The following is a 24,826-nucleotide window of genomic DNA, read 5'->3' on the forward strand; positions in this document are numbered from 1 at the left end:
CATTTTAACTCAGTCTAAGCTGTGATCTGATGTCTATGCCTTTAGGCTACTTATTTTTCTTCTTTCAAGTGGTTTGGAGCTTCACTTGCTTTTTCCTTTCTAGTAAGATCTCTGAATGAGTGACTCTAGGGTAATCAAAGGAAGGGTGTTAGCTTGCATTTCTGAGACTTTTTCAAGAAGAGAACTGTTTCTGCTGCCTGCTTGCTTTCTCTTTTTTTCCCTTCCTTATTCTTCATAAGGAAGACTCAAACACATTTCTTCCATAGGGAACTATTAAAAAAAAAATCATATCTATTCTCAAACAACAAAGCCATGCTTTTCCTCTGTGCACTGTGCTTTCCAGGATAGAAGGGGGCGGTGGGGGCGGGGGGAGCGATGGGGGGATGGAGAAGCCAGTGCTTTCTAAATGCCAGTCTTGGGATAGCTGCTGCCCTATCATGAAATCTGATCAGTCCTCAGAAAAACAGTAAAAATAAGGTCAATGTGATACATATTGAATAAATCTAAATTCATTAAATATTAAGGGCTCTTTTTATTCTGGAATCATTTTCTTTCTGATTGTTGATATAAATGTACTCTTTTCTTTTTTTGAAAGATGATAGTAGTCGGTTGCAAGATTTCTTACCTCTTTCTCGTCTTCTAATGGCCTTAATTATCATATGTATATATATTTTTTTTTAATTTTTTATTTATGATAGTCACAGAGAGAGAGAGAGAGAGAGAGAGGCAGAGACACAGGCAGAGGGAGAAGCAGGCTCCATGCACCGGGAGCCTGACGTGGGATTCGATCCTGGGTCTCCAGGATCGCGCCCTGGGCCAAAGGCAGGCACCAAACCGCTGCGCCACCCAGGGATCCCTATATATATATTTTTTAATGCCAATCCTATGTCAGCCAGCCGCTCAATTTGGAAAAATCATATCAGTTGGTGAGTCTCAAAATTTGGGTGTCCCTGAAATTAAGCAGTTTCTCTTATGGAATTATCAAACTCCCTCCAAGAAGGAAGAAGTAAACTAATTTTTTTTCTCTTTGAGTAGACTTAAATAAAAGGAAGCAATCACAGACTACAGGGCAGAGAGTAAAGTGGCTCTTTGGATTTAAAATACTTTCATTTATTGAGATGCTATGTTGGGTTAATAGACTTAATTGTACCTGGATTAAGTTTAAATTAAATGATTAATAGAGGTGAAGCAAAGAGTCAAATAAGATCAAATTTAAAGGTTACTCTGTTCTCTCCCATCAGTGGCAGATTTTTTTCTTTCTTATTCTCTTTCCATTCAGTGCAAAGACATGACTTTTCTTTCTTTCTTTTTTTTTTTTTTAGACATGACTTTTCTAAGGCTGAGTTGTTTATTACTAAGCCTGTCCTGCAGCACAAACCTTGACTCGATGGCTATGTGAACCCCAAAGCTTGCCAATGCTAATCCTGTTTGGGAAATTGCACTGAGGCAAGAAGAAATAATCAATCAATCTCTCTCTCTCTCTCTTTCTCTCCCCCCTCTCTCCACTTCCTTTGGAGGGTCTGTTTTTTCTGCAGGTACTTATTTTTAGCACAAAAATTACTCTTCTATTTCTGTTTTATGCAGCACATGAAGTTTTGTTTCTTTAGCCCCAGCTCTTAGTCACAAAACATGAGGGATTATAATTCATCTGCAGTTCCCAAGGTTACACCATCAACAACTAACCGCCCAGGCCAGGTTATCCGGAAGGTGGCAGGTGGCGCTGGGGTTGGGAATGGGGAATCTGGGAGATGGTCAGAAAAAGACCTCTTGGCTGACCAGTCTGGGCCCCTCCTGTTAGCAAGGGTGTGTGTGGTCAGTGAACCCAAGGCACAGCTGCCAAAGCTGGATGGGACTCAACCAGGATGACAGACACTAAAGGACAGCAGCCAAGCCAGGGACTCAGAGCAAGAAACGGACACTTCTGGAGTGACTTGAATTCCCCAGAGCAAAGTCTCCTGAGCAGGGACCTGCCTAACAAGGAAGTCATGTCACAGCTCACAATAGGGAACCTCCTTATTTACCACCACGAACAACGTAAATGCAACCACAGAAAGGTCAGCTGCAAATATAGAAAGTGTACCATGTAATATAGTTTTGTGGGAGTGACAGATGCAAACACCACATCTGGATGTTGCCACGTGCTCAGGAATGAAGCCAGCTGGGGTGTGGCACAGTTATAATTATACGGGACCTTGTGGCAGTCACTCGCAAGGTACAGGATTGACAGGGAATGCTTTCCAAACTGCAACTACATTTTATAGGGAGAAGAAATGAAAAATGGCTGAGTCACTTAATTATAAGCCCAGGTAACATCATCAGCTATTTTTATTCATACCCTTTCCCTCTTCTAAAAGTGTCAAAAAAAAAAAAAAAAAGAACAAATATAACAAAATTAATAAGGGAATTTTAAAGAGAGAAATGGATGTAAAAAAGTAATCGGATTTGTAACATTCGCTGCTGGGATTGAGTACAAAATCAGACTTTACATTTCCTGGCCCCCACAACACAGGGAGAAACACAATTGGGTGGGTAATATACGTTCTCTGAGAGGAGAAATCAGATCAGGTCATTTCCTTATGTGAGGAGGCTCCTGGTTCCCAACACAGATGAGAATTCCCAATTTGTTTGGTTAAGGCAGTGAGTGAGAGGTGGGGACACCCCTTCCCCTCTGCCCATAACCCCCAGAAAGCTAGGGGGCTGGAGAAAACTTCTGGCATTCTCCACAGCCACTTTCAGAACATGACTCTCACTCTCTTAGAAAGCCTTACTCTCTTCCAAGCCTCCGCCAACTGACTCTGCATCCTCTACCCATCTCTGCCTTCCTGTCGCCTGCCACTCCCCTCTCGGTGAGGATGTTGGCACCTGGCTCATCGTATTTCTCTCTATTAAGTCCTGTCTTCATGAAAACCACTCCAATACCCAAGTAAATCAATTCTCCACTCTTCACCTTATGTTTCTTTTGCCTCCTTGGCCGATGTGACCTCTGAGATACTTCCAGAACACAGTTCCTCCCCGCCACATACTCTGCCACTTGACCACTGCTAACCTATCTACGTTCCAACCTTATCTCCTCAGGGTTCTTGGAAAGCTGACCATGCCCCTCCTTAAAACCCCTTAATGGCTCCCTATCATCCACAGTGTAGTCTCCAACATTTTTAGGCATGAAGAGCCTCTTTTAAGATTTAAAAAAAAGATTTACCAGAGCTCTGCATGATAGGAAGTATACTTTAATAGCCATTTAATGAGAAACATGTAATGACTATGAAGTCAATGATGTGTTTAGGTGAAACTGGTCTTTGTTATATAAAAGACTAATTTGAAAAACTGTCATATAGATCTCTACCAACTATACTTTGCTTGGACAGCTTGCACCTGTCAACCAGAGTTGGGGTGCAGGGGCTTACAGTGGTCTCCAGAATGGAGTCTATGCACAGACTCCAAGATGTTTCTGATCCCCACCTGTCTCTGCAAGCTTGTCTCCCATTGCTCCCTGTTCCCGACTTTCTATGCAAGCAACATGGAACTGCTTGTACTCCCTCCAACACACATGTGTGCACAGCCTGCTGGCAATTCATTAGTTTAGTACTTAATAAAAAATGATCATGTGTAATATGCTTAATTCCACTCTGCAGCAAAACTTAATGCACAATTCATAAGGCTATTCATAACGATCTTTGAGAAAAGTTGAATGCATAACACAAGCCTGTGAGCATGATTTGGTGATTGTGTAAGTCACTATGGTCCAACTAATTTTAGTCTAACTCAAATCATAATTAATCCATGACTTAAGAGCTACTCTCTGATTTGCATTGATCTCTTCTAACCTCTTGCTAGGAGCTAGAAAATAAGCAGCTCAAAATTGTGATCCCTATAGGAAAAGAGAAAAAAGAGAGAAAGACCCCAAGTGGTAGTTTGGGCCTGCAAACTTATGAGCTTTGGAAGCCAACACAACCAGCACTGAGGTAGCCTTTGTCTCTTAGCCCTATGGCATGAGGGAAGGGAGCAGAAGCCCTGGATTCTCAGTTGGTTCATTCAAAGCACCAGAAGCAGGCACTCACCGTGGTCACTAATGCCACCTGCCAATTCTCCAACTGCCATTCACAGCGGATGACAGGAGACACGACTGCTATTAACATGATCTCCATGGCCTCAACAACCTTAAGAAAGGAGAGAAAACACCACATTTCAGTGCTGGCTTCTCATCAATTCTTCCCACGTGTGCCTATTCCTCATCCTTCCCATCCTAACTTCCTCCTTCCCCTCCTTAGGGAGCATGTATAGTGTATCCACTTGATACTGCTAGTGTCAAGATAAAGAAGTATAGTAGATCTGTGGCTTTCATGGATGTAATATTTATGTTTCAAACAATTTGAGAGGGTTCCCACAGATTTATGACATATATTTATTTGTGATGTTGCTGATCCATGCTTTTGAACAGCAACACTATGAGGGTGTTGTGTGGGGGGGAATAGGGGGTGGGTCACTTGGGTATTGCATGACCTAGCTAACCACCAGCATCCACATCAACCTAGCTCTGTTGCTTCATACTCAGCATTGTGAAGGTCTCAGGGCATAGCCCTGGCAAATGGATTTGTAAAATAGTCTCTGATCTCAAGAAGCTGAGTTGGAAGGTGTATTTCACAAAAACTAAAAGAAAGTAAAGCAGCAAGTACACAACAAGTTCATCACAGAGAAAGAATGTCTGTTTGACAAATCTATCGTAAGCTGTGCTACTAAATATTTCTTTCAATAGGAAATTTGAATACCATCCTCATCTATATCTTGTAATTTATAAGGTGAGTTTATCTCCTAGGGAAAGGAAGAAGTAAATGCTAGTAAAGAATTGATATTTGTGTGGATTATATGTATTATGGTGCTATTTGCGTACATATAACTTGAAGGTCTGGGATGAAAAAAATATAGTGGTGTTAGCACTATATGGGAATTAGAAAGGTACCATAAAGGCTTCTTTCTTCTTGGAAAGTACTTTAGTTATGTTTAGAGTTCAGATAGCTGGTATGTTTTAGTCCCAAAAGTATAATGAATAAGAGATGGCATGACAACCTCAGAAGGATGTTTGATTTATTAAACTTATCTCTCTCAGTAATATAGAGAGTCGGGTCAATATTAATCAGGACTCTACTCCTCTAAGTGGTGTTAGGAGAAAATAAACCAATAAGGGATACGACTCTGCCCCACCCTGATAGAATAGCCTTAGGCGAGAGGGATACAGAGAGCAGCACCATATAAGATCTTAGTAGACCTAAGAGAACACCAGGATTCAGAATGCTTGGTCACAAACTGAGGCTGCCCTGCTGCTGTGATGTTATTACATACACCCTGGTCACACTAGGCCCTGAAATCCAACTATTGTTCTGACTGCTTCTGACCAAGAACCTTAACAGACCACGGCCAGGAGGAACCATTCCCATCACTATCAACACACCTATTCTGATGAGAAGATCCATCCAAAGTAGCCCACACTAAAACTAGGAGAGAGATTTGGTTACCACATCCAATTAAACAGTTGTGTGTGTGTGTGTGTGTGTGTGTGTGTGTGTTTACACGCTCATGACACGGAGGAGGAGGCCTGGTAAACAGCCCTTCCTACTGATGGGTTGGGAAGAATGGAATGAAGCAGCTTATAAAACACTTAAAGAACACCAGAAGCTATTTTGCAACCACATCAAGTGTAAATATGCAATAGACATACAATCTCCATGGATGTGGATTGGGATATAGACATCAGGGGTTACCTATATAGAGGTGATACCTATCCTTTGGGAAGGGGGTACAATAACCCCATCTTTCTAGTACAGATAATAACTAATAAAGATGTACTCCCTTTGTATAGACGGTTTGGTTTATTTAGGAAGGTAAAAAAAAATTATATGTATTCTTTTCACTTGCCGGGGGGCTATTGGTGAAGAAAAGACAGGGTACACAACATATCTGAAGGCAAAAGATGCAGAAAGTTTAACAGTGTTTAAACCAAGGAGACCATGTAATGAAACCACATTGGGAACCAAATATGTTAAACAGAAGTAGAGATGTTCTGGTTGAAGTAGAAAAGAGTTATGATAAAATCCTCCCCAATCACACCCACTTGTCCCTTGAAATATGGAATCTGACCATTTTGGAGTCTGGGTGAGATACTACTTTATAAATGAAGAAATATTCTAAATTGTATTGTTGGTTATTATAAAAGTAGGGCCAGGGCATGTCTTGCCTTTCTCTCCTTTACCGGACTGCCTCCTGAGAACACAAGGCTTTGAAGTCCTGCAGCAGAACTTGCTGAGTGCTACCTCCAGCTCACATCACTCTTTTTCTCATACCATTTTGCTGAGGGTGAGGGTCAGGGCTCTCTATTATTTACTCTCCTCTTGGCTATCTTTAACTTCTCCTTTAAACCATTGTCATGTCAGATTTTCCATTCTGTCTCCTTATCGCTATCATATTCCTAACATATTCTCACCGCACCTATAACAAAAGGAGGAAGCAATAGTAGTTTCTTAGGACATCCCCACTACTGGTCAAAGCCATGGAGCTGAGCTGTCACTCTTCTTTTCTCAAAATAGCTGATGGCAAATAGCACACCTTTATCAGAGCCTCCTAAAGGTTCTGGAAATATGTAATGATGACAGGTATCCCCTTGTGATTCTTTTTTTTTTAATGTTATTTATTTATTTATTCATGAGAGAGAGAGAGAGAGAGAGAGAGACATAGGCAGAGAAAGAAGCAGGCTCCATGCAGGAGCCCAGTGTGGGACTCGATCCCGGGACTCCAGGGCCACACCCTGGGCCAAGGCATGTGCTAAACCGTTGAGCCATCCAGGGATCCTCTCCCCTTGTGATTCTTATGCACAAAAATTTGAGGACCATATGTCTAATTTTGCTTAGAGTGATACTAGTTAAATATTTATTTGCTCATAACCAAACATGCCAAAGTAGATGAAAATTATTTTTTAATTAGACATCTCATGGAGTTCCTGCTCTCTTTCACTCTCCTCCCTGAATGGACATCCCAGAGTTAGAGGTCAGTGGAAGATTCTTTGTGTCCAATAATGAATTAGCTTTGAAGAGCCAAATGAAAAAATAAATAAATAAATAAATAAATAAATAAATAATAAATAAATAAATAAATAAAAAAGAAGAGCCAAATGATCTCCAAGGAGCACTCACCCCAGTGCTGCCCATGATCAGAAACAGGGCAATGTGGAAACGTCCAAATCCAATGGTCTCCACAGCATCTTCCACAGTGAATGTCTTTGACTCTAACAAGGAAGGGCAGAATGAAAGGAATGATCTCTGTGGGAAGCTGATGATTGCCCACTAATAATGAGGAAGAAGATGTTGGGAAACCAATTATAAAAACTAGTAACTACAAGGGGGAATTAAGCAGCACCTTGGGGGGTCTGAGACTTCCATGATCATCTTACCTTTTGGTGGTGGCTCTCGGGTCTCTAGGCTCAGCTTCCGGAGGCTAATGATGGTGACCGACTCTGTCTGCTTGGTTGCCATCTTCTAAATGGTCCCAGTTCCCCACACAGCTTGGCTTCCCTGATCAAAGTGGGAGAGGGAAGAAGAAAAATATATAATAGGGTGCACATTTTCCTTTGATCTTCACAGAAAATCTATGAGGTGGGTATTCTAATTCAGCCTCATCTTACATATAAGGAATCTGAGACATGGAGAAGTCAAATGGCCAATTGAGATGATTGGGCCCCAGTGGCTAGTAATTGACCCTGAGTCAGGGCCCAGGTGAGCTATGGACAATTTGGCCAATAGCATCCTCTACCTGGGAGTGAAGATGGCCTTTGCTACAGAGAAAAAATCATAGTAACCTGTACTTTACATTCCCGTAGCTCTTGTGGTTTATTGTGTGCTTTCTATGTAACATTTCATTTCATTCTGACAGAAACCCAGGAGCACTTCTTTTTATTGGCTCCATCCCCCTTCATGTATTTAGCCCAAGGAAGGATTCTTAACTCTAGAAATCAAAAGAAAAATAAAAACAAAGCTGAGTATCAACTTAGTCAAGTTTTTTCCAAAAGACTTGAAGACATGGAGAGCAGCTCCGGTGGTTTAGCACCACCTTCAGCGCAGGGTGTGATCCTGGAGACCTGGGATCGAGTCCCGTGTTGGGCTTCCAGCATGGAGCCTGCTTCTCCCTCTGCCTGTCTCTCTCTCTCTCTCTCAATCTTAAATACATACATACATACATACATACGTACATAAATAACTTAAAAAAATATTTGAAGGCATGGTCATTTAACTTCACATTCCTCACAGGATAAATCATAACCTGTTCTGTGATGAGATTGTTAGTATTAATATTAGTATCCTCATTTTGATACTAGTACATATTGTAGGTTAAAGCAAGTAGTAATTATATTAATATGATTAGGAACCAAGATTTTTGGTTTAAAGGAAAAAAGATACAAAAATCAAAGAAGTTATATAAAAATCTTATAATTGTAACTTTGAATTGGAAATATTCATATGAATTCACTATGTATTACATACATATATCCTAATATTATCCACTGGAAGAGCCTGGAAAAAATGACTAATGAGCACTGCTAGAGCCCAGATTGTTTTCTTTCCTATTTCCCATTAAAAGAAACCCTGGCGCCTTAGATAAATGGCTAATTCTGGATCTGGGACAGGAAATGTGTAAATTGAGCCTGGAACATCTTGTCATACCAGATAGCATGGAAGATATCAAACACTCCTGGGGTTGTGACAAAAGATTACAAGATTCAACTTGAAAAGGCTCCCATCAGCCAAAGATGGGACAATTTAAACATCAAGAAGAATAATGACTGCAAAGAATCGAAACACATCAAAGATATCAGAATCCATCGTTCATAGCAACACTGAAATGAAAATCTCACTGATCACCTTTGGAGAATACTAAGAAACCAACTCATTACTCTGAAAACTAGTAAATGTCTTTCTTGTACAAATTCTTTGAACTTCAGGATAACCAAACAGTGAAAGAAAACTTTTTTTGAATTTCAGCTAAAACCTGCAGGAAAAAAAAGGATGGATGGAATTAAATTATTATGATTTTACAACTCAGTGAAATAATGGATCTAGGTAACGATTACCAATGGCTGCTGAACTAATAGGTGAAAAGCTGATGAAGAGATGGGTAAGAGATGGATAAGACTGGTTACCCTGTAGCCACTGTCAGATCTTAATGTCACTGAAAGAAAGACAATCAGATATCATGTGGTCCCAATGAGCCACAATAAGAGTGAAGTATACAGCATTACTTATGATGTATTCTCTTAAGAAGAGGTTAAACCAGAATCTGATCAAGCCTCTATCTCTGCCAATTCATACAGGAGATGAAAAAGAAACTCATTATACTACACCATGTAGCTGCAATCAGAAAAAATATCCAGAATGAGGGAGTTGGATAAGATAAATGACCCACCTTCTTCAATGAATAAATGGCATGATGAAAGGACAAAAGGGAAACTTACAAAGGAAAAGAACAAATCAAATAAATGATTTGTTCTTATTTGGATCCTCATTCAAATAGACCAACTGTAAAACAACATCTAAGAGAATGAGATGAAAAAGAGATGAGAGTAAGATTAGGGAAGTGAGTGCAGAAGTTTGATGATATTAAGGAATCTTTGACGCCATCATTAGGTATGATGATGATATTATGGCTACAGCAGAAAAAAAGAATTCTTATATAGTAGAGATACACACTAAAAGAGAGATGAAATGAAGGGGATCCCTGGGTTGCTCAGCGGTTTAGTGCCTGCCTTTGGCCCAGGGCGCGATCCTGGAGTCCCAGGATTGAGTCCCAGGATCAAGTCCCGCATCGGGCTTCTGGCATGGAGCCTGCTTCTCCCTCTTCCTGTGTCTCTGCCTCTCTATCATAAATAAATAAATCTTTAAAAAAATAAATAAAATAGAGATGAAATGATATGATGTCTGAGATTCATTTTAAAATAATTTAATGGGAGGGCACCTGGGTGGTTCAGTTGGTTGAGCATCAGACTCTTGATTTTGGCTGAGGTAATGATCTCAGGGTCTTCGGATTGAGCCCTTCATTAGGCTCCACTCTAAATGGGGAGTCTGCTCGAGATTCTCTCTCTCCCTCTCCCCCCAAATCCCTCTCTTTCAATAAATAAACAAATCTTTAAAATAATTCAGCATGAAATATGATTCAAATCTTATAGATTCAAATCTTTGAAATAATGGTAGCATGGGATATGGTGCATAAGTAGATGGTCATAAAGAAGAGTAAAGAATGGCTATATGTTGAAAATTATTGAGGATGATGGGTGCATTTGGGATTCATTTTACTATCAGCTTTTGAAAAGGTGTAATATTTTTCAAAATAAATAGTTCAAAAAGTGAAGTTCTGAGATTTTAAAATTACATTTCCAATGTCAGGCCACTAGCAAATGACAGAATCAGAACTCAAAGGTACTTTTTTTTTTTTTCAACCAGAATATAGAAATAGCCACAAACCAGTCTATAGCAGCATGTCAAGGTCATCAATGTTTGCTAAGGGTCAGCTCTGTATCTTGTATTGTGTGGGCTCCTGTGAAGACTTTGAAGGAAAGTCTGACATGCTCTCTGCCCTAAGGAGTTTTTATTTGAGTTGGGGACACGAAAGATACACATCAAAACAACTATACTGTAATGTTGATATTATTTGTTTTCTTAAAACACTGTCACAAATACATAAATATTCCCAGATGAGGGATAGATCAATAATGCTCAGAAGTTCATGAAATCCTCTTTCCCATGGGAAAACATGAAAGTACAAAAAGCTATTATTTTCCCAGAATGGAAAAAGTAAAAAATAATTGGCCTCTTAGCCCATCTGTGAGCCTGAAAATCATAACAGACTGTTCTAGAACTACTGCTCCCTTTCCAGACATTGTCCAAACACCTTTGGAGGGTGTTAACTGGTAACCTTTTTTAATGAAATTATCAGAAAAAAAAATATCCCTTTCTTTTGATTATAAAAAAAGACTTCTAGACACATTGGCTATAACAGGGGCACCTGAGTGGCTCAGTAAGTTAAGCATCTAACTTGATTTTGGCTGAGGTCATGATCTCAGGGTAGGTGAGATCGAGTCTTATGTTGGACTGCATGCTCAGCGGGGAGCTTGCTGGAGATTCTCTCTCTCTCCCTCTGCCCCTCCCCCTGCACTCTCTCTCACTCTCTCTAAAATAAATAAATAAATATTTTTTTTAAAAATTGGCTATAACCATCATATTTCTAGATATGAAGATGAACTAGTAACAGATTTAACTTAATCAAAATTTGAAAATGAGGCTATTCAGTGAGAATTAGATAGTGGTGATGACTGTACAACCTTGTACTAAAATTCACCAAATTATATACTTTAAAAAGGTAAATTCTATTGCACACAAATTACATCAATTTTTTTCCCCCTAAAAAATAGTCATACAAATCATGGCAGCAGACTTACCAACTGAAAGTGATTCTGGCCATTTATAGTCTTAGAGAATAAAACTGTTTGGTTAGGTGGGAAAATAATTTTTAAAATCCAAGTTCATTTTAAGTTCAGTTACAAATAAAATGCTTAACAATAAGCTCAATCTTCAATCAACATTTAATCTCTCCTACAGTCAAGTTTTATGACTTCTCCTAGCAATCAAAACATTTTTTACAATTTTAATGACCACAAAGGCTTACTTTTAGAATAATAAAACAACCTCCAGCAACCTCCTTCTCCTTTTTATAGTAAGCAGCAAGAAAAGAAACCCAAGAAATCTGCCATTTACGATTGAGCAGAGCAAGTTTTAATTCGTATGCTTTACCCTGACCAGGTAGTTCCACGGGTCATAAATAATCTACATTCCTCCCTTCTCTTATCAGCAAAAAGAATTCATCACAGAGGGCCTGGCAAAAGGTGTTAGGTCCAAGATAATTACTTCACAGCTTTCTTGAATGAAAGCTGATCCCAGAAAGGGAGATTCACATTTGTGATTTCATATATATTTTTTACGTTTTTAGTTTTAAATAATCTCTACAACGTGGGGCTTTAATTTACAACCCTGAGATCAAGAGTCACATGCTCTATCAACTGAGCTCGCCAGGCAGGCGCCTCATATGATTTCATATTTTTCTTGATTGAAGAGGAGATTCACATTATTTTGTTTCTATACATGAATGAAACTAAAATGTAACATGGTTTTAGGCAACCAATGGGATAAAGAAAAGAGAATTCCTTTTTGGTCATGATGTTGGACTTCAAAAAACAAATATAATCTTCACATATAATGCTTGGTCCTGAAGTGAGCAATATTTATTTATATGGTTGTTAAAAAAAAAGGGGGGGGGGTGGGCAGCCCAGGTGGCTCAGCGGTTTAGCACCACCTTTGGCCCAGGGTGTGATCCTGGAGACCCCGGATCAAGTCCCACGTTGGGCTCCCTGCATGGAGCTTGCTTCTCCCTCTGCCTATGTCTCTGCATATCTCTCTCTCTCTCTCTCTCTCTCTCATGAATAAATAAATAAAATATTTTAAATAAATAAAATAAAAATAATTTTAAAAAAGACTTCATTTTCAGGTTTAGAGTCAACATTTGAATAAAATACATAGACCTGATTGTGGTTTCAGAACTGACTGGAAATGTTAATACCCTCAACAATGAGTAAAATAATCCATGATAAATAAGAGCTGGAAGTCAGGAAAGATGGCAGGATGGGCAGGCATCCCACCTGCAGGATCAGCATGAGAACCAGAGTTATCAATATACTATCTATAATCACAAAAACAACTAAGAGGGCAACTAAAAATAAAAGCAAGGAAAAGAATAAGAACAATTTGAGAATTAACATAAAATGCAAATATATACACCAAGACTGTACGTTTTATAATTTACATAGATACATAAAAATACCATTACAGTGACTAACTACAGGGCAAAAGGAATGAGAGCTTGGGATGTGGGTGAACGGGAATGAAAAAATACATACACACATATGAGACAGGACGGTGTATGTGTGCCAGGTGTGGCGGTGCATCAGTGCTATGTTGAAGACAGCTCCCACCTGCTTTTGAGGGCAGATTGTGCACATCTCTTTCCACCTCTGTATTCAATAACATCACGTTGGTAATTTAAAACCAGCCGTAGTGGGAATATAACACTAGGGAAATCAGCAAACGCTACAATCCAGGTACCATCCCCCTCCACTCTGTTATTAAACACAGCACACCACAAAGCCCCAGTTCTTCCTTCCCAGTGACTCCCAACTTCAAGAAGGAGGTGGTTTGTGATGTGGAGAACAAAGGTAAAAAATAAAAAAAATAAATTTCCCTATAATTTACAGCTCATTGACAAGTACTTAGGATGGGCAGGTTGACCTTCTTCCAGGAACTCAACTACCTCAATGTTGATGCTTTGCTAGAGGCAAAAACTAGCTTGACATTAGCCTGACCTCCAGGATCCTATAAGTCTTCTTTATATATAAAAATCCCTTTGGAAATTTCCTTTATCTCTACCCTCCCAGGAAATATGTTAGCAATCATCCTCCAAACATATGGCCTGCTGATAATATATCTGAAGGGTCTCATGACTAAGGTTTTACTAGACAGCAGTAAGTGACCTTATCCAAACAGCAGCTAGCTCCACAAGGTCCTGGAGAATCTTGCCTCTAAAATCCTTAGAGACATACTCTCTCCCTAACCCCCTCCCAACTTGAAAGCATATAACCAGTCACTTCTCACAACCCCAGGGCAGCTCTTTCTGCCCACAGGTCCTGACCCCAAGCTTTAATAAAACCACTTTTTTTTTTTTGCACTAAAAATGTCTCAAGAATTCCTTCTTGACCATTTGCTCCTGGACCCCAGCATTTCAACATCAGTACGGAGTGACAGGGTGGCTTGAAAACTCTTTCTGGGTGATCCTGATACGGGGAGCCCTACAGCCCCCACCTGAAAACCATTTCAAATAGTTTGTGCTAATTTGGCAAGGTATCAAAAGATTTAAAAACTAGTTTCAAATGAACTGGTAATCCCCAATTCTAGCAATTTGTCCCAAGGACTTATCTCAAATATGGAAAATGGTCTCTATACAAAGAAGCCTTAAAAATTTTTTTTAAGTTTATTCAAGTCTATTTTAACAACAAATTGGAAACAGCCTAAGTGTAAAGAGGAAATGGTTATATAACTGATTATACATCTAGCATTCAAGATTATATCTAATGACATTTTAATGACATGAGAAACACTTGCTATTGTTGTTGGTTTTTTTTTAAGATACTTATAAAATATTAGGAGAATGGCAAAGAGGCCTGGGTCATCTTTTGTATAAGCAGTGAATAATGGATTGATACTGCTTAATTGATAAACTAAAAAATAAAATACAATTATGTTTTTTTAACTTTAATCACCAGACGGGCAGCCCGGGTAGCTCTGCGGTTTAGTGCCACCTGAGGCCTAATCCTGGAGACCCAGGGCCTGATCCTGGAAACCCAGGATCGAGTCCCATGTCAGGCTCCCTGCGTGGAGCCTGCTTCTCCCTCTGCCTGTGTCTCTGCCTCTCTCTTCTCTCTCTCTCTCTGTGTGTCTCTCATAAATAAATAAATAAAATCTAAAAAAAACAAAAACAAAAACAAAAAAACAAAAGAAATTTCTCTGGAGATGGGAAATCAAGTCAGGAGATTGTTTGTTATAAACTCAGTAGGAGAGCCTGGGTGGCTCACTTGGTCAGACGCTTTGATTTATTGCCATGGGCACTTATTACTTCAATATAAAAATTATAAAATTCAATAAATGTAAACAGATTATCTGCAACATACATGTTTAACAAAGGCTCCTGCAGGTCAGGAAGGGAATAATGCAGGGGTCAAAACATGATGAACACAGAAAAATACAGTGGCTGATAAATAAAATTATGTTCAACCTACCTTAAAATTAAAAATAGTTGTTATTTTTCTTTATCATGTTGATTACACTCCGTGAAAGGGAAATAGGGACTCACATTATAGCTGGCGCTGGGAGTGTACGTTGTTACAACTTTTCCAGAAGGCAATTAGGCAGAGAGGAAAGAATATTGACCAAGCAATTTCACTCCTAGGATTCATCAGAATGGAAGAGTCAAGAGGTGGACAAAGATACATACAAGGAAGGCCACCACTCAGTTGTTGTAGCAACAGAAGAATTGGATACAACCTCCATGCCTACCAGTAGAGAGGTGGCTAAACAATACCACTTAAAACCTCTTAGCGAAAGGTTATTTAGTGCTGAAAGGCATTTTCCAAGAGGTGTATACATAATGCAGACGTGTCCATAACATATAGATATGTATATACTGATCCCATTTTATAAAACTTCATTTAAATACATACCTTCATGGAGATTTCAGGAGAAATGTCTGAAACTGTGTTTTAGGGAATATTTGTGGAGCACAACAGAATATAATGAAAGGGCCCCTACCCTGAAGGACCTTCAGTCTAATGGGGGAGCAAAGGTGGGGAGTCAGGAGGGAATAGTGTGGTCCCAGGGTTAAGCTGTGGATGCTCTGGCACACAAGGGAGGGCCGCCTCCTCCAAGGAGTCCTGAGACCTGGGGAGGCCTCTGCAAGCAGTTCTAAGTGGAAGCCTGAAGAATGAGCGAGCACTAGCCACGAGAACAAAGGAGAAAAGGGCAAGGAGAATATAGGGTTTCTTCTCATTCTTTCTTCCTTATGCTTATCTCATTGTTTGACTTTTTAGAAAGGCTACTTCTTTTAACATAAACATTCTTTTTGGGAAATGAACCGACATAGAGTTGACATGTTGCTCACGGTGCTAATCCTAAACAGGCCTATGCATGCCCCCCCACTGCCCTCCATCACTGGCCATGACCTATCGGGTAAATACCTAACCCAGACACAATCAAGTCACTGACTGGCACCTGATGGTAGTGATGGTTGTACAACATTGTATCTTATACAACTAAATGCCACTAGGAGATCCTGGGTGGGTCAGTTGGTCAAGCATCTGACTCTTTATTTCAGCTCAGGTCATGATCCCAGGATCTTAAGATTCATCCTTGAGCCAGGCTCTGCAGTCAGCGGGGAGTCTGCTAGAGATTCTCCTTCTCCCTCTGCCCCTCCCTGCACTTGCTCTCTCTCCCTTTCTAAAATAAATATATAAATCTTTTTAAAAAGCCACTGAGGGATCCCTGGGTGGCGCAGCGGTTTGGCGCCTGCCTTTGGCCCAGGGCGCGATCCTGGAGACGCCGGATGGAATCCCACATCAGGCTCCCGGTGCATGGAGCCTGCTTCTCCCTCTGCCTATGTCTCTGCCTCTCTCTCTCTCTCTCTGTGACTATCATAAATAAATAAAAATTAAAAAAAATAAAAATAAAAAATAAAAAAGCCACTTAATTGTTCACTTTAAAATTGGTATAATGGTAAGTTTTATGTTATGCATATTGTACCACAATTTCAAAAATCAAAATAACAAGGAAAACCATTCGCAAATATGTGTGTATGTGTGTAGACACTCAGCAAATGTCGGTAATACATATTAACCATAAATTACAAGAAAAACATTAGATTCAAATAGATTGATGGGCATGTTATATGAACAAGCCATTCACAAGAAAATATATAAATTGTAAGCAAAACTGGAGAACTGTTTATCTTCTGTAATAACTGACAAAATTAGAGTCACAAAAAATCCTTAGGTATCATTTTATACCTACTAAATTAACAAGCGTAAGAAGGAAGAAAGGGGGGCACCTGGGTGGCTCAGTGGTTTAGGCTCAGTCATCTGCCTTTGGCTCAGGTCATGATCCCAGGGTCCTGGGATCAAGCCCCCTGTCAGGCTCCCTGCTCAGCAGACAGCCTGCTCCTCTCTCTCTTTCTGCCCCTCCCTGCCCCCCACTTGTGCTCTCTCTCAAATAAATAAATAAAATCTTAAAAAAAAAAAAAAAAAAAGGACTGAGGGAAGAAGGGAAAAGGGATGGCAAGGAGGGATGAAAGGAGGGAGAAGGAAATCAGTAGCTATGGTGAGACTGAGACTGAATGGAATCCATTTCTCCTATTTCAGTTCCTTCTATAAAAATAGAAATAATACCTAACTGTCTGTGGGAGAAGTAGCTGGCTGCCTTCCCAGTAACATCTTCCTCTGTACCCTACTGATGAGAGTGGCCACCCAGAGGCAGGTGGAGGCTGGGGTGGGGGGCTTCTGAGAAGGCCTTTTGCCCCTACCCCTCTCTACTGTTCAGTGGCTGGTGCTTCATCAGACATCTTGGGTCATGATGCAAATATGGAAACTTTGGGCCAAGTCTGGCAGGGCATAAGCAAGGAAAAGCCTGGAACCTCTCCGACAGCTGTACACCACTTACCTTCAGATATCTACTTGGGAAAAAATTAAGCTCTCTGTTCAAGATGCTGTTATTTCTTTCTGATTTCTGGTCCTTGAAGTTGTGAGCAATTTTTTTTTTTTTTTTTTTTTTTAGGCTAGTCAAGAGTAGCAGTGGGAAAGAAGGAACAAAGAAATCTGCAGTTGGCTGTGATCAATGCACACACCACTTCACTCAGACCAGCCAACTGTGTGTAATTCTTAACTGATAAGCTTCCTTCTTAAGTCTGTTACAAGGATTAAATGTGATGATGTTTGTGTACTATGGCACAGTGCCCATTGCAAAATAAGCAGCCATGGGAGTTCTGTTTCTCATCTTTGAATAAAGGTATCAAATAAATGTCTAAAATTTCACTGTAATCACAAATCAAATACACACAGGGTTAAGGTTTGAAGTATTTTCAGATTATCAAATGTGTATCTCTCCAAAAGCATTTACTGCTAATATTCTGCTAACATTAGAACATACTGGGCTCAAATGAAAAACTTCCAAAGTGGAAAAAAAAAAAAAAAAAAGCTACTTATTTTCTGAAGTAGATTGACTTTATTCCAAGGGTAGACTTAAGCGGTGTTAGGAAGCCATCACATGTGTTACATGACTGTTGAAACATAAGATCTCAAAACTTCTCCAAACGGATGTATCTACACCGATACCATCCAAATCAGTCACTTCATCTTACTTAGGAAAGGCACAACAAAATCAATAACTTTTACCAAAGACATTACTTTTTTTTTTTTTTCGTAGGCTCCACACTTGGGAGTCCAACATGGGGCTCAAACTCACAACCCTTGAGCTGAGATTGAGCAGGACAGACGTTTAACCAACTGAGCCACCCAGGTGCCCCTGTTCTGCATTGCTTTAAATGGTAAAATCAGTATGTCTGACAGAAAAGGAAAAAACCTTCCAAACTCCAGTTTGGAATGGCCTAGTAGGTATTGGGGTAGGGTGGGTGTGCAGGAAAGGGGCATCAATGATGTGTGACTCACTCAAACTCCACTCAGAGGAGCAAGCCTGGCCCTCACCCAGCCACTGAAACAGTGTTCGTGGTCCCAGTTGTAACATTGATCTAAGCCCAGCACGGGATGGAAGAAACGAATACATACATTACCTGCAGCAGAGAAAGCTCCCATTCCTGCCCTGTCAAGTCATTACAGGGTCTTCAACAACAAAATGGACACATTTTTGGTGGAACGTGTTGGGTGGAGGGCCACAGAGGTGTTGATAGGAGATATATCAGGATTTGGGCATTCGCATCTGTGCATTATGAATGAGTTTACATTCCAAGTCACTAAGAAGACATTCAAACATTAACTCAAAGTTAATGTGCAGGGAGTATATTCTCAGTATTTTCTAGAGTTTCAGCCAAAAGTTTCATAAAGAAAAAGTTTTCATTAAAAAGAGGACAGGCATGCTGGGAGGCTCAATCAGGTAAGCATCGAACTCTTGGTTTTGGTTCAGGTCATGATCTTACAGTCATGGGATTAAGCCCCATGTCAGCCTCTGTGCTCAGCATGGAGTCTGCTTCAGATTCTCTCTCCCATTTACTATCTCTCTCAAATAAATGACTACCTTAAAAAACAAAAACAAAAACAAAACAGAAACAAAAAGAGGACAAAATGTTCCACAGGGATGAGAAACATTGCAGATGGAATGCTGGAAAAGCTGGGTTAGCATCTTCTGTTGTCTCCCTAAACCATTCTAAATCTCTTCTTAGGAAGAGGATGGATAGATGGTGGATGAATAATCAGTAAGACCAACTCAAGAAAAGAAGGAATAGCATGGGGGAAGAATGTTTCCCACCTCTCATCATCAGTTCCTTAAAAATTACAATGAGAATGTAACCCGGGACCAAGCTTCAAAGAATCTGTAAGAACTGACAAACTGAGGATCTACTTTGAAATTCAAAAGGCTCACATGGCATTCAAGCTTCATTAAAACAGATTGTAAGGCACTGATGGGCTTTTAATTCTATTGCATTTTCCTATACTAAATTTTTTAGCCAGAAATAATTGAGCCACAGTAGAGCTTTTTAAAAGTAAACATGCTTGCGTGTGTGTGACGCAATTTGTTTTGCAATATCATCAGCAAGAGTGAAATTTTCATACTCCATGTGACTTCAGCCAAGTACAACTGGTCAAACCCCTACCTCCCACCAACTCCAAAGCAGAAGTAAATCTAGATCCATGTTGCCTATCAGAGTTTCTTACCTCTGTATATTCCTTGGAAAGCTTTCCAGTTTCAGGTTCTTTTGCTCACACAGCAGTTAGATCCCTGTTGGCCCCTGGAGGGGCTTCTGGACTAACCAGATCAAGAAGCCCAGCCCCCAGGTCTTCTCCTCCCCTTTTGGCTCAGTTCTGTGAACAGAATTTCTTAAAGAGCAATCGTGCATCCTGCACAAGTGAGTGACATCCAGGTAACACCCCCTTTCCTGTAGCTCTTTACCCAATCCCTTTTTAAAGGGGAAATTACATCTCTCATTGAGATGGAAGGAGGATTCCAAAACTTAGAGAAAACTAGCAGTTCTTAGGAAGGCCATGGAGACTCCTGGAAGAGAGGGGGTCTAAGCAAGGGGTAGAAGGAAGCTTTGCCCTTTCAAATCTTTTCTCAAAGCCATCACTGCTTAGAATTAAAGGGCAAAAAGCTGGTGACCTGTCTAAGCACAGCATATTTTTAGGTAGTGAGAAGGGCAGTGATGAGCTGAGAATCTAGAAACTAACTGCCCAGTGACTTGGCTTCTCCAGACATAAACACTTACATGTTGTTTCTGACCGTTCTTCCCTTCAGGCCATGTCACTGGCTGAGCACCTGGTCCATGCCCGGTGTCTGACACTCACCTTCCACAACCCAGAGGGGTGGAGATCACTAACCCCACTTCCTACCTGAGGATACATGAGCTATCAACGATCATTCTTAGGTCCACTTGCTTTAATCCCTGAACATTTGTTGAGCATCTCATTCATTGTGCCTTAAATTGTGCTAGACAATTCATGACATTGACAAAGAAGGTGGCATGGAAGCTTTCTTGGATGTGAGCAATGACAGTTCTGTGAGCACCAGTCAATCCCACCATGTGGAGGGGCAGGAGGAGGCTAAAAAAAATAGAGATCTGTCCAAAAGGTAAGTTTGGATTTGGTCAGATATTCTGGAATCTTTAGAACAAGATATTCTGTAGAAAGTGCCCTGTGGGGCGTCTGGCTAGTGCAGTCATAAGAGCATGTGTCTCTAGATCATGTGGTCGGGAGTACGATTCCCATGTTGAGTGTAGAGTCTACCTTAAAAAATTTTTAATTAATATATATATATATATTTTAAAGTACCCTGTAAACTGTAAAACGCTGTACCAATGTTAACAATGCTTAATTCTACTGGTATAGTTACCATGAAGACTGTGATTAACTTGGATAATGGTCACTCAGGCTAAATAGTTGATGACACATGTATTTCTCTACACCTGGCTCTTAGGACTTTGCCAATCCAGGAGTGATAGAAATGGGTTCAGGGCCAACAGATCCAGAGAGTGTCAGGGAAGACTGTCTGGCGGCCTCCTTTCTGGCAAGCTGTTTTCCAGAACTTTCTCAAACCTAAAATCTTTTTCTCCAGTTCCTGCAGCATAATGTGTATCCAGCAAACAGACGCTGATGATGTCATGTTGTCACACTTCATTCCACAGGATTTAACAATGCAGACAGCCACACTGGGCCCGCCCTCGCGTCCACACAGAGAACATTACCCTTGCTTTCCCACCTGCAGTAAAAATTCATGAGAAAGTTCCTAATCCTATGAAGCTTAGCCCCAGGCAAAAAGAAAAGGTGTCTGAGGAACCAGGAAATGAAAGAATAAAATAAACATAATCCTCTGGAATTAGTTTGTGTAACCCTACTGTTTAGCTTTGGCCTGTATTTATCAATACTAAATTTTATAGAATAATTTTGAACAAAGACAACTTAAAGAACAAGGGAATGGCCCAGAATATAATATTTATAATATTGCAAGAAAACATCAGTGTGGCCCTCCCCGTTTCTCAATCATTTTAATGTTTGACAATTATGACCCAACTTGAGGTCGGTTCCCCTATAACATGGTTAGGTTGTATCAAATCCCAAGGCTTATAAGTAAAATATACATGGCTTCCCGCCTCCAGGTAGCCAAGAACAGTCATCCCATCGACTGCCTTGCACAGGCTGACGTTGAAGACAAGGCTGAACTTCTTTGGCCGCCGAGAGGAGATGGCCAGCACCGGACCTGCAACTACTCCTCTGCTGTCCCATCCAGGATGTATTTAAAGGAGAAAGGAGCAAACTTGTAACCAGCCCCGACGTAGAACTTGTTCTGGAACTCCACCCTTGGAGGGGAGGGGGCAAGAAAAAGCAAAAATAAACACATAAGCAAGAGGCTGGGGTCAGGAAGCCACACCAGAAGGCACCCAGGCTGGTGGCCACCACAGGGATCATCTGGAGCTTTTTATTTTATTTATTTTATTTTATTTTATTTTATTTTATATTTTATTTTATATTTTATTTTATATTTTATTTTATATTTTATTTTATTTTATTTATTTTATTTTATTTATTTTTGACATCTGGAGCTTTTTAAAACACTTCCAAAAAAAAAAAAAAAAAAAAAAAAAACACTTCCCTTGCCCCTCACTTACACCTTTTCCTTCCTCTCCCACACTACTTCGTCCAGGCCTCTGCCACCCCGCTCCGAGACTGTGAAGAACAACCCTCCCCACAGCTCCCACCACAAAGCTACCCCCACCTGCAGCCTTGTCTCAAGAGAGGGGAAAATGCTTCCCGAGGTCATACGTGGTATGTCTTCTCCATCCTGATCTTTTTTTTTTTTTTTTCCATCCTGATCTTAATCACGGGGCTCATGCTACTGCAAGATACCCAGAACCTTAACCTAACATTCTTCTAACTTCCATCAGACACCACGTATGATCTTTTATGCTTGATCATGTTCCAGAGTTCATTTCCTTAATGACAAGGGGAGAGGTGATGTCATAACCTGAGGTGGGGTGCTGTGATTCTCTCCATTCAATACATGGAGTCTAAAAACTTATCTTAATGAACAGTGGGCAACAAGGAAGGTAGAAACACCAATGAAAGCTGAAGATGGTCTGTGGGCACGCACACACACACTCAAGATTCTTGGCTAAGATATGACTTGGAATAAAAACAGAAGCTTCAGGGATCCCTGGGTGGCGCAGCGATTTGGCGCCTGCCTTTGGCCCAGGGCGCGATCCTGGAGACCCGGGATCGAATCCCACATCGGGCTCCCGGTGCATGGAGCCTGCTTCTCTCTCTGCCTGTGTCTCTGCCTCTCTCTCTCTCTCTCTCTCTCTCTGTGTGACTATCATAAATAAAAAAAATTTTTTTTTTTAAATTAAAAAAAAAAAACAGAAGCTTCAGCAAATGTCTTTATATTTGTAAACTTAGTGATGGCTGATGGTCTCTGGACACGTGTGAATGTCAAGGGCCTCCTGTGAGCACCATCCTCCTTCCAGGTTTCCAGGTACCCTCCTTCTGTTTCCACTTTGTAGAGATCAGTAGTCTATACTACTGGTGTAATTCTTGCACTCAGCAACAAGGGCCAAATGTCCCAGATTCCTTCAGTGTGCCTCTGTGAGCCTATTTCAGATCTGTCATCTTACCAACACTTGGAGGTGCCCCTCATCTTGAAGCCAGTTGTAATACAACAAACGAATATTTAAAAGAGAATGAGTACATGGGGAAATAACATTGATTATAGGGCAGGCATTATATACATATACATGCACCTATGCATGTGCACACACACGCATACACGTGTGCATGCCTGTGCAGGAGCACACATGTGCACATGCATGCAAACACATGTGCATACCTGTGTAGGAGCACACATGTGCACACATATACATGTGTATGCACACACACACAAATGCACATATATCATCATGTAATATTACAACAACAGGTGACTACACTTGGTCAAGACCTGCAGCCAGCTGGCTGGTCCTCTCTCACTAGAGCAAATGGAGCCTCTACTACAGTAGTGTGGCCATGCTCACCAGTGCAGTCGCAGGGCATGAAGGAACGCAGAGAGGCCCTCCATGATCAGAAGGATGGCTACTGTCAGAACGGCAAATATGGTAAAAATGACAAAGACCCCAATGAGTCCTCCCCAGCCTCGCAGGCGAAGGCCGATGTTCATCACCATGGTCCAGAGCACCTCAGACAGTTCTGTAAGAGCAAAAGAAACATTCTCAACCACAGGGTTTATCTGGCAAGTGCAGCTTTTCTCCATACTATATTCGTGGGTCGGCACACCCTAGAATCCCAAAACTCCATGCTCAGGTAGAAAACTCAAGCACGTGTGCCCTAGAGCACCTGTATGAGATCATCTATGGCAGCTTTGCTCACAAAGGAAGAATTTCTGTCATGATGACAAACATATGGTGGCATGTTACTCACTAATGAAAGTAAGCAACCTATAGCTACCAGTAACAATATGAATAAATCCAAGAAACATGTTACACCACAGAAGCAAAACAAAAAGAATACATGTTATGTACTGAATTTTGTATTTTCTCCACTCCTCAAATTCATATATTGAAGCCCTACCTACCAAAGTGATGGTATTTGGAGAGGAGGTCTTTAGGAGATGACTGGGATTTGATGAGGTCATAAGGGTGGGGGCCCTCATGATGGTATTGGCGCCCTTACAAGAAGAGACACCAGAGGGCTTGTTTGCAATCTCCCTTCCACGGAGATATATCATTACATTTTTTATTTGAGACTTGAGGTCCCCCAACCGAGAGGTCACAGTGGCATGACCCCAAGTGATAAAGGTGTGTCACTTGCAAGTGGTCACTGGGACATGATGGGACACAGACACTTGGGAGCACAAAGAGAAGTACCTATGTCTGTACTGTGCCCCCTGAGCTCTGGCTTTCTGCTGGAGTGACACAGGGTCCTTCATGGTGGGAACAGCTTTACCCCATCTACTTATACCCCTACCCACTCCTCTGTGCTCTGAGTCAACATGGATTCTTTGCCTCTATCTTTACTAAATTATTGACATAAAAGCTGAAAGCAATTTGAACTGTACTGCGCTAAGGATCTCATGTGGTTTCTCTTCCCCCATGTTCCTTAGATATGGCAAAATCCTAGTTTCCCCAAGAGCTGTTTTCCTCTGCTCTAGGTCCAATGGGCGGAGGTCTAATAGTCATACCATCTACTTTCACAGGGCCTTTCAGTGAAGTCTTCTCATTCACAGTAGCTCATGGAAGCCTCACTCCACACCTGTGGGAATCCAGGTGTGTAATTTCTAATGCTTCACTCTCACCTCCACTTTGTACCCTATCTTGGTGACTTTTAAAGCACATGTCCAAATCCAGCCTCCCTCAAATTAGGTCTTGGCATGGCACTGATGAACACAGAAGTGCGAGAGTAGTAAATTGTTTTAAGCTGCTGACATCTGGG

General features: G+C 40.8%; 2 protein-coding genes across 2 annotated transcripts in view; both read right to left on the bottom strand.

The window, feature by feature from the left end:
• Window positions 1-21,184, bottom strand: part of SVOPL (SVOP like) — a 77,987-nt gene extending 56,803 nt beyond the window's left edge. The window contains exons 1-4 of the mRNA XM_072777361.1: window positions 19,571-21,184; window positions 7,439-7,559; window positions 7,182-7,273; window positions 4,059-4,157 (exon numbers count right to left, since the gene is read on the bottom strand). Coding sequence (XP_072633462.1) covers window positions 4,059-4,157; window positions 7,182-7,273; window positions 7,439-7,520 — 273 coding nt within the window. The 5' untranslated portion in view covers window positions 7,521-7,559; window positions 19,571-21,184. The remainder of the gene's footprint in view (window positions 1-4,058; window positions 4,158-7,181; window positions 7,274-7,438; window positions 7,560-19,570) is intronic.
• Window positions 21,185-21,323: 139 nt separating this feature from the next.
• Window positions 21,324-24,826, bottom strand: part of ATP6V0A4 (ATPase H+ transporting V0 subunit a4) — a 42,429-nt gene continuing 38,926 nt past the window's right edge. Inside the window, exons 16-17 of the mRNA XM_072775754.1 lie at window positions 23,413-23,672; window positions 21,324-21,705 (exon numbers count right to left, since the gene is read on the bottom strand). Coding sequence (XP_072631855.1) covers window positions 21,612-21,705; window positions 23,413-23,672 — 354 coding nt within the window. The 3' untranslated portion in view covers window positions 21,324-21,611. The remainder of the gene's footprint in view (window positions 21,706-23,412; window positions 23,673-24,826) is intronic.

Source organism: Canis lupus, chromosome 15, assembly GCF_048164855.1.
Source record: "Canis lupus baileyi chromosome 15, mCanLup2.hap1, whole genome shotgun sequence".
Classification (NCBI taxonomy): Eukaryota; Metazoa; Chordata; class Mammalia; order Carnivora; family Canidae; genus Canis; species Canis lupus.